This window comes from Nerophis lumbriciformis, linkage group LG07 (genome assembly GCF_033978685.3).
Source record: "Nerophis lumbriciformis linkage group LG07, RoL_Nlum_v2.1, whole genome shotgun sequence".
Classification (NCBI taxonomy): Eukaryota; Metazoa; Chordata; class Actinopteri; order Syngnathiformes; family Syngnathidae; genus Nerophis; species Nerophis lumbriciformis.
In genome coordinates this window covers 18,135,219-18,149,112 of record NC_084554.2, presented here as the reverse complement: position 1 = coordinate 18,149,112, position 13,894 = coordinate 18,135,219, and the positions used below count along the sequence as shown (strand labels likewise).

Genomic DNA, 13,894 nt, shown 5'->3' with positions numbered 1-13,894 from the left:
CCTGAGATCGGTAGGTTGGGAGTTCAAATCCCGGCCGAGTCATACCAAAGACTATAAAAATGGGACCCATTACCTCCCTGCTTGGCACTCAGCATCAAGGGTTGGAATTGGGGGTTAAATCACCAAAATGATTCCCGGGCGCAGCCACCGCTGCTGCCCACTGCTCCCCTCACCTCCCAGGGGGTGATCAAGGGTGATGGGTCAAATGCAGAGAATAATTTCGCCACACCTAGTGTGTGTGTGACAATCATTGGTACTTTAACTTTAACTTTTAACTTTAATTCAAAAATATCAATGGCATATCAAATAAAATTTAAATAAAAATTGAATGCCTCTTTTCTATTTGCAGCCTTCTGAGGTCAATATCAAAACAAACATTCAAGCCTTGAAGTAGCAAGAGAAGGTGCATGAATAAAACGTTAATTATTGCTCAGTTTGCTACACTGATTTGCTTTAACACTGAATATGGAACAAGCAACGCTTATATAACTTAATAGTGCAAAATCAACTTTCAAAAAACAAACGAAAACACATCAATGGTATATTAAATCAAATTTAAATTAAAAATTGAATGCCTCTTTTCTATTTGCAGCCTTCTGAGGTAAATATCAACATTAACTTTTTCCACAGGCTAATACATTTGAAAATAAAACAACAATGAATAAATCAACCATTCAGGCCTTTTTACTGCTCAGTTTGCAACACACTGATCTAATCTGATGTGCCCAAGCCAGATACCTGGCATCTTTTCTGGGATGCTAGTTCATTAATGTCGGGGCTCAGGTGGGCGGGGTTTGGTGGTAGCGGGGGGGTGTATATTGTAGCGTCCCGGAAGAGTTAGTGCTGCAAGGGGTTCTGGGTATTTGTTCTGTTGTGTTTATGTTGTGTTACGGTGCGGATGTTCTCCCGAAATGTGTTTGTCATTCTTGTTTGGTGTGGTTTCACAGTGTGGCGCATATTTGTAACAGTGTTAAAGTTGTTTATGCGGCCACCCTCAGTGTGACCTGTATGGCTGTTGATCAAGTATGCCTTGCATTCACTTGTGTGTGTGTAGAAGCCGCATATATATATATATATATAAATATACCTACTCAGTGGCCTAGTGGTTAGAGTGTCCGCCCTGAGATCGGTAGGTTGTGAGTTCAAACCCCGGCCGAGTCATACCAAAGACTATAAAAATGGGACCCATTACCTCCCTGCTTGGCACTCAGCATCAAGGGTTGGAATTGGGGGTTAAATCACCAAAATGATTCCCGGGCGCGGCCACCGCTGCTGCCCACTGCTCCCCTCACCTCCCAGGGGGTGATCAAGGGTGATGGGTCAAATGCAGAGAATAATCTCGCCACACCTAGTGTGTGTGTGACAATCATTGGTACTTTAACTTTAACTTTAACTTTATATCATGTGACAGGGGCCAGCACGCTGTTTGTATGGAGGAAAAGCAGACGTGACGACAGGTTGTAGAGGACGCTAAAGGCAGTGCCTTTAAGGCACGCCCCCAATATTGTTGTCCGGGTGGAAATCGGGAGAAATTCATGAGAATGGTTGGGAGACTTTCGAGAGGGGCACTGAAAATCGTGAGGGTTGGCAAGTATGAGTATTAGCGGTGAATGCGGTGTTACAGCGGCACCGCCGCTGTATAATAGCGGCGGGCCAGCTCTAATGTTAATTTGATATTGCCTCAAGGGCCAAATTAAATTACACGGCGGGCCAAATTTGGCCCGCGGGCCAGAGTTTGACACCCATGGACTAGATGATAGAAGGTCAGTAATTAATGTGTCTATAAATGTTCTCATTCATCCAGGTCATTGTAATCTCAGGGCATTCAATCGATCGCAACTGGACTGTTTGGTTTGTCTTAGAAGAGGTTTAGCCTCTCATCCAATTAGGCTTCATCAGTTCATGCTCATAGAGTTAGATTGGTCAGATCTAGTCTTAGACTTTAATTGGTCAAATATAGTCATCAACCGGGCATTGTATTACCGAGTATACCCACAAGAAACCATTCCTGGCATTTATGGCCTTCCAAAAATATACAAAGATGGGGCTCCCCTCAAACCCATTGTCAGCAGCATTATCTTTGTGACATACAATATTGCTAAGTCTGTGGCCAACATCTTCGCATCTTTGGTTGGCAAAACTCAGTTGACTTTGTAACGAACGATCTAAAACTGCATAGGAATTAAACTATAGTTTCATTTGACGTCACCTCTCTGTTCACCTGTATTCTAACCCAGGATGCATCTACTAGGTGATCACACCTTACAGGATAGATCCACACTAAACTCAGAACAGATTTGTCTTTTGCTGGAACTTTGCCTCACCACATACTTTCAATTCATGGGAACGTTTTACCGACAAAAACATGGTTGTGCCATTGGCTCACCTCAACCGTAGCAAATCATGGAAAAGAAAGCTCTGAGCTCTTTTAAGGGAACAGCACCAAGTCATTGGTACAGATATGTGGATGATACATGGGTGCAAATTTAGAAACCAAGAAGTGCAAGCCTTCGCCGAGCACATTAACTCGGTGGGGAACCCATCTATGTCAGGGTTGAAAAACCATCCCTAAACAGAAGAGAGTCTGCGACACCACCTGTCTTTCACATACAACACTGTCCTTTCAACCATTCCTAAAAGACTCTGCAATTTAGCCTCTACAAATAACAGGAGTTAGAAACATTCTGGTCACGGAAGGTAACCAGAAAGTCATTTGTACCATTTGTTTACAACTAAATGGAATGCTTAAACGGGGGATTCCGACTATTTTGGACTGATAGTAGTCGATCCACAGCCATCGTTCTGCCACACAATGCCTCAATGCTAACGAGGGGAAATTACACTACAACGACTGTCGTTGGCTTTGACAGTAGGATTGCTTGTTTGCATCAAAACAGTTGTTTTTGAGAAACCATCCTTGCTCAGGCACACACTCCTGGTTTTGAAGTATAAACATTTAGGGTTTTGGCACCAGCCGCTAGACTAGATCTGACCAATCTACATCTATGAGCACGAACTGATGAAGCCTACTCAGATGAGAGGCATAACGTCTTCTAAGACAAACCAAACAGTCCAGTTGAAATCGAATGAATGCCCTGAGGTAAGTAATTAACCTTGGTGTCCATCTGTACCATTCATAGAAGTGTTTTGAGTTTTATTCAAAGTAAAGCATGTGCCTTGGCTCAATAAAGGCTGGGAAACACGGGTTACGACCATGGCAGAATTTTCAAACTATTTCAATAGGACACATTCAAATGAAATCAAAGAAGGAATGATCTTACAAGTCCTTCATCTTCAACTTCAGCACAGTTATTCTTTGTCATTATTGCCACTACGGTGACCAACCACAGCAGCTGGAGAGGTTGCTTTGACCAGCCCATAATTCCACCCTGAGAGGAAGCAAAATAAACACGTTATTGCCACTTGAAGTAAGGTTGGGTATTGTTTACACATGATCCAACATTACTGCCAACTTGGTTCTTTAGAAACACTGCAGGTGATTAAACAGTGTACCGGTAGTTGTTTAAATAATTCTGTGCAATGAATAACATTATGACAAAGTGATAAATTCACCAAGATGCAAAAAAAATCGCAGTAAATTGCAGATTTGTGCAAAATTCAGAATTCAAATTTGAATTTAAGTTCCATTAATTTGAATTGAGGTTGCAAGTAAAATTGCATTTAATTCCAATTGTATTGAAAGAAGTATAATTTAAATTTCATGGATTTTTAATGGATAATTAAGATGTAATTCAGAATCATGCTTTACATTATATTCTATACATGACTTTGTGGCATATTTCACAGAAATATTACGACTATGAACCTCATGTAATAATCACAGCACACATTTTCCATTGTAATTTAAGAATAAAAACCTCTTCTAGAAAACAGATAATATAGGTTGACTTTTAAATTAAAATTTTTTACCTTGATTAAAGTAATTTCTCTGAGTTGCAATCTATTTTATTTCACTTCCTATAATTCCAATTCATATTCAACATCCTTTTGGCCTAGCCAATTTGAATAAAATTCCACGTTTTCAAATCAATTAAATTTAAATGACAAATGCTCATAATCAGAAAAACACCTGGCGAGCACAGACATCAGCCAGGTGCTATCTTCAAATAGTAAAGAATACTTAAAATTTTTTTAAAAATCCTGAATCCAGACAGTGATCCGGATAACAACCAAAATCCTTATCCCATTCCTGACATTTTCTGAAAGTTTCATAAAAATGTGCTCGTAACTTTTTGAACTATGTTGCTAACTAACAGACAGAAAAAACCCAGCGTTTAATTACGGAGGTAACTAAAGGAAGGATACATTAAATTAAAGTTGTTGTTTTTTCGTCTGTCGCTTCTAAACAGGCTGTTGAATTGGTCTCAGCACCTGGGCGTGTTTGTTCCATAACGGAATTTAAAAAACTGAGTGAACCCTCTTGTTATATCATCCACTATCTTTGTCTTTGTGGGTGGAGGAAGTTCAGCCTCGCAAAGTAACTGTAACTGTAGCAGTGATGATACAGATACCCGCTATTATGTAATCACTTGTTCCTTATTCCATTTATGACATTTCCTAAACGTTTCATAAAAATTTGCCAATAACTTTTTGAGCTATTTTACTTACCTACAAACTAACTCCTATAACTAACTAACTGACAGGCAAAACAACCTCAACAAATACATACTGTAACTATAATATTTATCACAGCAGAACCAGCAACCTTTCAAGCCTTGAGTAATTTAGCAAGATGCTCATATGTGTGGGTGAATTTCTCACCCTAATGGCATTTGACAGAACCTCATCTAGCCTCAGTTCAGTGCCACTGTATTAACTGTTCATTTGGCACCGAAATGAGGCACCAAAACATACTCAGTTTGTCTGTCTTTTTACTACCGTTTGCTTTTCTCAGGTTATGGTACACATCCCAAATGTGGACAGTGACTAGGGCAAACAATAAGACGAGTTGCCTAAAATTTAAATGAAATAACTGTTGCAAATATGTGTCGTCTGACATTGTTTGTGAATTGCTCACCGATAATAGTTTAACTCGATCTTGAACTAGATATTAAGTATGAAGAAAAATCACGTACCTTTATGTTCTGTGAGCAGGAGTATGTGAATGACACCCGTCAGCAGGTGCAGCCAGAGCAGGAAAAGACCTTTGATCCTTGTTGTAAAATCTGAAAGCTGACATGCAAGGTTTTACTGCTTTTTTAAACGGGTGTTTGATAAAGTCAGTCTTCATTCCATTCCACTTTTGCTTCTTCATGTCACAGTGCAGCAACAAGCAACGTTAATAAAACTGTTGCCATTACTTACACACCCTGACACCTCCCTGTTACCGAAGTACATGTCAAACTACTTCCTTAACGTAAATGACCGCCATAACCACAACACCAGGGGGAGCTCCACTAACCACGTTAAACCCAGATTCCGATCTAACAAAGGTCTTAACTCATTCTCTTTCTATGCCACATCAATGTGGAATGCGCTCCCAACAGGTATAAAAGAAAGGGCATCTCTATCCTCCTTCAAAACCACAATAAAAGTACACCTCCAGGCAACTTCAACCCTAAACTAACACCCTCCCCGGATTGTTAATAATCAAATGTAAACAATCAAATGTAGATACTTTTCTTATGCCTTCTGATCTCTCTCTCTCTCTCTCTCTATGTCCACTACTTGCTGTACATATCCTACCAAGTCAGGCCTACACTGTTTCAATATCCATTTCTCTGTTCTCAATTGTTGATGACTGATGATAACAACCAAACCTAACCCCCCGCACCCTCCACACCCCGAATTGTAAATAATGTGTGATGACTGTATTATGATGATAGTATATATGATAGTATATATCTGTATCATGAATCAATTTAAGTGGACCCCGACTTAAACAAGTTGAAAAACTTATTCGGGTGTTACCATTTAGTGGTCAATTGTATGGAATATGTACTTCACTGTGCAACCTACTAATAAAAGTCTCAATCAATCAATCAATCCAACCATCACTGTCATCATATTCAGTGGATACAGGTGGTCCTCCGGTTATGAACAAGTTCAGGTCCTACAACTCATTGCAAGTCTAAATTTAGTTTAGTCTGAAGTCTGTATACAATAATAAAAACGCTAAATACAACACACTGGGATTGATTCTTCTCTTCCTGTTATAGGAACATTTCCAACTCAATATTGAAACCCCAATATGCTGCTTAGTAGTTACTTTTGCTTTCATAACACACTGATAATCTTTGATGGTAATCTTTATCCGTGATCAGTACCTCCAAAAGTTGCAAAGTCGCTATCACACTAATTCACACAAATGTAATCAATCCTTGCCTTACAGTTTTGTCTAATGCCCCCAACTTTTGGTCACCGTCATGGGACAACAATGTGTATAATATATCAACTATTTATTGATCAAATTACACAATTGTCGTCCTGTGTATGGCTCTACATACGTTCTGTTCATGTCTACAGTGCTAAGCCTTCTGGGTATGACAATTGGGAATATATTTTCATTTTTAATGCTGACCTAGCATAAAGTCGCAGCATTTACATGAGATTTTGAAGTGTGTTTATTATCTCTCATTGTCTCTCATTAACCAACAAACATTAGCACTATAATTCGCTCTCAACAGTTCACAAATGCTCTTAACATGCGGAGGTAAAAGTGTTTGAAAATAAATGAGTAAGATGGTCAAAACATTCATCGAAAATGTCTGCAACTTCTGGCCGACAGAGCAGACAACGGACAATACGCAAGCCTTTGGTGGTGTTTCTTTCTGTATTTATTATTATTTACTACTATTATTAGTTATAATGAATTAAAATAGTACAGTAAGTGTACCGTGAGTATATGATTTTACGGTCTATTCAAAATTGTATTGAATAGACCGGACTGTATTCAATAATGCTTAAAACACTGACAACAAATTCATAAACTCACAAGTTGATTCAATGATATTGTAAAATATAAGTCTCAAAACATCACAATGTATTTTGCGAATTCAGACATTTTAGGTCACAACAATCGCAGACAGGCCTGTAAAATCCTGGAGCGACTACCTATAATGATGGTTGTGATAGTCGAGCGATCGTGTCCAAAATTAGGGCCAATATTGATAAGCGTGTGTTGTCCAAACTTTTTATAATGTTAATTTCCTCTTCCATTGAGAGCACCAAACATTTGGTCGCATATATAAAGTTAACGGATATGCAAAATTATTATTTCTTAGACAGCCCAGGTGCTCCGGTGAATGTACAGTATACTTCCCTACTGAACTTTAACTAGACTAGACTAGACTTCCTTTTTATTGTCATTCAAATTTGAACTTTACAGCACAGATAAGAACGAAATTTCGTTACAAAAGCTCATGGTAGTGCAGGATAAAAAAGCAATAAGGTGCATATATAAATAAATAAATATATATAAATAATATATAAATGTATATATATAAAATAAATAAATATATATAAATAAAATAAATAAATATATATAAATAAATAAATAGATTACTGTACAGATAAATATATTGCACTTTTTCACATGCGTCCACGTTTATGGATGCATGTTATATTGTCTTTTTTATTCCAGCGAGTTAATCCATTTTGGGGGGAGTTGAGGGGATAATTTAATTATGATGCGTTCAAGAGTCTTACGGCTTGAGGGAAGAAGCTGTTACACAACCTGGAGGTTCTGCTTCGGAGGCTGCGGAACCTCTTTCTCGAGTCCAGCAGTGAAAACAGTCCTCGGTGGGGGTGGGAGGAGTCTTTGCAGATTTTCTGAGCCCTGGTCAGGCAGCGGCTTTTTGCGATCTCCTGGATAGGAGGAAGAGGAGTCCTGATGATCTTTTCCGCCGTCCTCACCACTCTCTGGAGAGACTTCCAGTCTGAGGCATTGCAGGCTCCAGTCCAGACAGAGATGCTGTTGGTCAGCAGGCTCTCTATAGTGCCTCTGTAGAATGTGGTGAGAATGGGGGGAGGGAGCTGTGCTCTTTTCATCCGACGCAAAAAGTGCATGCGCTGCTGAGCTCTTTTTACAAAAGCTCCGGTGTGTAGGGACCAGGTTATATTGTCAGTTAATGAGTGTGATCTGAAACCTTTCATAACATGTCCCCTGTTGTGTCTCTGCACTGCAGGAGAGAGGAGGCCATCAGAGCTGTTGAAGAGGAAATCAAGAAGGAAAGGCGTGTTGCTGACGAGATCATCCAGTCCATGCCAACAGCAAAGCAGGAGAAGTACTTCACCATGACAACAGCCAATGAGGAGCTGCTACAGGTATTTATTTTTCAATATCAGTTTCAAAATACAGTAGTGCAGGATTTACTGTTATGCCCACTAGAGTTGTCAAAAGCACAGTGCATCCGGGAAAGTATTGACGGCACTTCACTTTTTCCACATTTATTATGTTACAGCCTTATTCCAAAGCCTTATTCATCTTTGTTCTCAAATTCTACAGACAATACCCAGTAATGACAATGTAAAATGTTTTTTTTCAAAGTTTTTGCAAATGTATTAAAAAAAACAAAAATCCCATCTTCTATGAAAAAAAAACAGTAACAAATGTAAAAATAGAGCAAAAAGCATAATGTAAAGAGAAAAGGCTGAAATACTTATTCTAATAACGCATAAAAACACAAAGGCCTATTTCATTACAAATGACTTGATGACATTGCAGTATCACTATATTGAAAGAAAATTAACAACATTGTTTGTTTTGTATACTTAAAGGCTCCATGCCACTGCTGTTCTTATTGGAATGTAAAATAGTTGACTATTGTTATACATGATCATATTTGTAAACACAGAAAGTTTCTATCCCTGTCGTCTTGTTTTAATGTCACAGGAGCTTTCGCTACTTCAAGAAGAACTAGATGCTCTGGTCACCAGGAAGGAGGAATACGAAGCGGTGAGTTTGTTATAAGAGAAGCAGGTAGAAAATAAATATAGTAGACATGACCACTGACTGGTGAGGCTTGCAGGAGGAGCAATTGCAGTAATTCATTGACTTAAAGTAGTATGTGCATGCTGAGTGAGCAAGTGTTCCATGTTTTGACTGGATGGATTATTTTCAGTTTTTTCTATTAAAGGCCTACTGAAACCCACTACTACCGACCACGCAGTCTGATAGTTTATATATCAATGATGAAATCTTAACATTGCAACACATGCCAATACGGCCGGGTTAGCTTACTAAAGTGCAATTTTAAATTTTGCGCGAAATATCCTGCTGAAAACGTCTCGGTATGATGACGCCGGCACGTGACATCACGGATTGTAGAGGACATTTTGGGACAGCATGGTGGCCAGCTATTAAGGCGTCTGTTTTCATCGCAAAATTCCACAGTATTCTGGACATCTGTGTTGGTGAATCTTTTGCAATTTGTTCAATGAACAATGGAGACAGCAAAGAAGAAAGCTGTAGGTGGGAAGCGGTGTATTGCGGCAGGTGTTGTGCTGGATAACGCACCCCCGCCGTAGAATGCACCCCTTGACTGGTGTGCCGGATAACACAGCCGGTGTTTCATTGTTTACATTCCCGGAAGATGACAGTCAAGCTTTACCATTGGCCTGTGGAGAACTGGGACAACAGAGACTCTTACCGGGAGGACTTTGAGTTGGATATGCAGACGCGGTACCGTGAGTACGCATGCAGCTGCGGCTTCCAAACATTTGATCGCTTGCCCGTACGTGCGTGCCGCTATGTGCATGTCACGTACGTAACTTTGGGGACTTTGGGGAAATATGTGCTGTATGAACTTTGGGGAGGTGAACGGTACTTTGGGCTGTGGGATTGAGTGTGTTGTGCAGGTGTTTGAGTTGTATTGGCGGGTTATATGGACGGGAGGGAGGAGGTGTTTGTTATGCAGTATTAATTTGTGGCATATTAAATATAAGCCTCGTTGTGTTGTGGCTAATAGGGTATATATATATGTCTTGTGTTTATTTACTGTTTTAGTCATTCCCAGCTGAATATCAGGTCCCACCCGCCTCTCACAGCATCTTCCCTATCTGAATCGCTCCCACTGCTCTCTAGTCCTTCACTCTCACTTTCCTCATCCACAAATTTTTCATCCTCGCTCAAATTAATGGGGAAATCGTTGCTTTCTCGGTCCGAATCGCTCTCGCTGCTGGTGGCCATGATTGTAAACAATGTGCAGATGTGAGGAGCTCCACAACCTGAGACGTCACGCTACTCGTCTGCTACTTCCGGTACAGGCAAGGCTTTTTTATCAGCCACCAAAAGTTGCGAACTTTATCGTCGATGTTCTCTACTAAATCCTTTCAGCAAAAATATCAAGTATGACACATAGAATGGACCTGCTATCCCCGTTTAAATAAGAAAATCACATTTCAGTAGGCCTTTAAAGCCCTCTCATGAAGAACACCATAAAAACTATAGAACGTTCATTTCAATCAGAACAAGACAATGACTCTAACGATCATACTTGCCAACCTTGAGACCTCCAAATTCGGGAGATTTTTTTGGGGGGGGTGCCGGGTCGGGGTTAAGGGGAGGAGTATATTTATAGCTAGAATTCACTGAAATTCAAGTATTTCTTATATATATATATATATATATATATATATATATATATATATATATATATATATATATATATATATATATATATAATAAAATATATATATATAATAAAATATATATATATATATATATATATATATATATAATAAAATATATATATATAATAAAATATATATATATATATATAGCTAGAATTCACTGAAATTCAAGTATTTATTTTATTTATATATATATATATATATATATATATATAAAATAAATACTTGAATTTCAGTGAATTCTAGCTATATATATATATATATATATATATATATATATATATATATATATATATATATATATATATATATATATATATATATATATATATATATATATATATTTTTATTTTTTTTATTTTATATTTATATATATACATGCAAATAAAAGACATACTTGAATTTCAGTGTTCATTTATTTACACATATACACACATAACACTCCTCTCTACTCATTGTTGTATTTGAAAGTGCAATGCTTTGCAGCCAGTAGCACAGCCTTTGAAGGAGCATAGGTATGAGCAGTGTAATATTCTGGGTTGGAGTCAATAACCAGGCGAGGTGACGAAGTTACGTCTCTTTACTTCATACTTCAGAACCGACTCCCACACTTGCCGTCAGGGTGCGCAATACAACGTAAACCTTTGGCCAACCAAAAAGGAACCACAGAACACTATACGGTTTAGTGTTCTGTGGTTACTTTTTGGTTGGCCAAGCGGACGTGACGACAGGCTGTCCTCACTCAGGTCCGCACGGACCTGGAAGGTGCGTGCCTTAAGTCCGGCTGGAAATCGGGAGAAATTCGGTAGAATGGGAGTCTCCCGGAAAATTAGGGAGGGTTGGCAAGTATGCTAACGATAACAATAATAGTCATACAATCAGTGTGTGGTGTGTACAATATGTACTGTAAGTGTGGGAAAATAATAGTCCTAAAGAATTTCAATATAAATTTGTAGCAAGAAAATGGTGATCCTCATTTTTTTTCAGAGTCGTGCAGCCATGGAAGTGAGGTTGGACGCATCGCAAAATGTCGCAGAAGAATAATGTGTTTTTGTTGTTTCCTTTTCGTGCAGGAGCTGGCCCACTCGCAGATTAAACAGGAAGTGGTTCGTCTCCACAAGACTTTGTCAACACTGGAGGCAAAGCGGGACACCATGGAGGCCGAGCAAAAGAACTTCAGCACACCACAGGAGGAAAGAGAGAAACTATTGAAACAGGTTGGTTTTATTATCAGTAATAATGATATTATAGATATTTATCACAAAACAACTTTCACATGGTTCACATGCATCGAAAATTACCAAAAATGTGACGCTGATGGATTTGAACTAATAAATGAGATAAATGACAAATATTACAATTTTTAATTTTAGAAAAATTTAAATCATCCATATTTATGTTTGTTTTGGTTTCTATTTTACAATTTTAAAACATTCAGTATGAAGGGCTGGGGTGTGCTGCCATGCCATAATCAAAGTATGTACTCAGTGGCCTTGTGGTTAGAGTGTCCGCCCTGAGATCGGACACTGTCGTTGGTTATAGTCATACCAACGACTATAAAAATGGGACCCATTTCCTCCCTGCTTGGCACTCAGCATTAAGGGTTGGAATTGGGGGTTAAATCATCAAAATGATTCCCGAGCGCAGCCACTGCTGCTGCTCACTACTCCCCTCACCTCCCAGGGATGGAACAAGGGGATGGGTCAAATGCCCAGGGTAATTTCACCACAACTAATGTGTGTGTGACTATCAGTGGTACTTTAACTTTAACTCTACAATTTTTATAACAACATTATGTACCATGAACATAAAAATAAAGCACAAGCTTTATCAGCACTAATTTTCATTGTTTAAATCAAAACAAAAACAATGTAAACATGTGAATATATTGTAGGAGTTTTTGCCCTGTCCGAGTTTTGAAATGTTTAATGACAGAAGTGCACGAGTGTGTGCTTTTAAAAAGCAGCCTGTGTGTCAGCGACAGTGAGAAGCGTTCGCTGCTGTCTGCGGGAGTGACTGGAACTACGAGTTCTTGCTGAATGCAGTAGTTAATCAAGCAATTGAACACGTTTCGGTGGCTTTTTTTCTCCTTGTCCACAAACGGGATGTTGTGGAATTACATGATTTGTTCAATTTGTTCATTTGGCCATTAATTCCCTTTAGTGGTAGTTGTAGTGTTGTGTGACTGTCAAAGTAAACCTCTACAGTACAGGTGCAGCTACTTAAGTTAAAGTACCAATGATTGTCACACTCACACTAGGTGTGGTGTAATTTGTCCTCTGCATTTGACCCATCCCCTTGTTCACCCTCTTTTGTGGGTGAACAAGGGGATGCTGCGCCCGGGAATAATTTTTGGTGATTTAACCCCCAGTTCCAACCTTTGATGCTGAGTGCCAAGCCGTGAGGTAATGGGTCCCGTTTTTATAGTCTTTGGTATGACTCGGCCGGGGTTTGAACTCACAACCTACCGATCTCAGGGCGGACACTCTAACCACTAGGCCCATCCCTACCTTTAACCAAAGGTTCAGACTCTATATTGTCCTTTCTACTATTGCTAGACATGACTCCTCCTAGCCATAGGCTGGACTGCACTCTATTTGTTTACTGCGTACGTGTCACACTTCCTGTCCCTTACTTTCAATGTGAACCGACCAGAATGTTCCGTACCAAGAAATCAGTTTACAAATGTCCTGTACACTCCTAATGTGCAGTGTTTTCTTCAAACTTTTTTAATTGTAGAAACCTGCATGGAAGTGCTCATATTCATGTAATCGTCACATGCCTTCATGATTTGTTTTCCAGGTGAAAGAAGACAATCAGGAAATTGCCAGCATGGACAGACAGTATGTAGATTTTGTAAATCACCTCCTAACTAAATGACTTAAACTAAACTGATTAGCATCCAATCAGACTGTCCTGATTATGGTCTTTGATGTGTGCGTGTGTGTGCGTTTGTGCTCAGGCTTTTGGAGATCAAGGACAGGACCGGTCAAATAACAGAAGACATCCAACAGTTGGAGCAGGACTCAGAGGAAGCTCAAGGTAACAACCTCAAAGATGTAATAGAAGTTTTCAGCTTCTGAATCAAAAGAACATTTTCTATCTTGCTAAAAGGCACGGGTGTCCAAAGTTTTATTTGGCCCTGCACATATTCTAAAAATAAAATGAACTCATCATTGATTATTAGATTAGATTTAAATTGGATAATGAGATGGCGACTTGTCCAGGGTGTATGTACTCTGCCTTCTGCCCGAGTGCCACGGGGATAGGCTCCAGACCCCTCTTACCCCGAGAAGGATAA

General features: G+C 39.1%; 2 protein-coding genes across 7 annotated transcripts in view; one reads left to right on the top strand and one right to left on the bottom strand.

Moving 5' to 3' along the window:
- The window catches only part of LOC133609787 (leucine-rich repeat-containing protein 19-like), a 44,691-nt gene that overhangs the window by 8,392 nt on the left and 22,405 nt on the right, over positions 1-13,894 (bottom strand). The window contains exons 3-4 of one of the 2 annotated variants that reach the window (XM_061965736.1): positions 5,097-5,193; positions 3,282-3,389 (exon numbers count right to left, since the gene is read on the bottom strand). In XM_061965736.1, the coding sequence (XP_061821720.1) occupies positions 3,282-3,380 (99 nt within the window). In that variant the 5' untranslated portion in view covers positions 3,381-3,389; positions 5,097-5,193. Of the gene's footprint in view, positions 1-3,281; positions 3,392-5,096; positions 5,194-13,894 lie in introns of those variants that run through there. The other variant, XM_061965737.1, reaches the window with a different exon arrangement.
- Positions 1-13,894, top strand: part of ift74 (intraflagellar transport 74) — a 74,219-nt gene that overhangs the window by 41,668 nt on the left and 18,657 nt on the right. For all 5 annotated transcript variants that reach the window (XM_061965732.2, XM_072913468.1, XM_061965734.2 and 2 more), the window contains exons 9-13: positions 8,148-8,286; positions 8,855-8,917; positions 11,667-11,810; positions 13,396-13,436; positions 13,556-13,635. In XM_061965732.2, the coding sequence (XP_061821716.1) occupies positions 8,148-8,286; positions 8,855-8,917; positions 11,667-11,810; positions 13,396-13,436; positions 13,556-13,635 (467 nt within the window). The remainder of the gene's footprint in view (positions 1-8,147; positions 8,287-8,854; positions 8,918-11,666; positions 11,811-13,395; positions 13,437-13,555; positions 13,636-13,894) is intronic.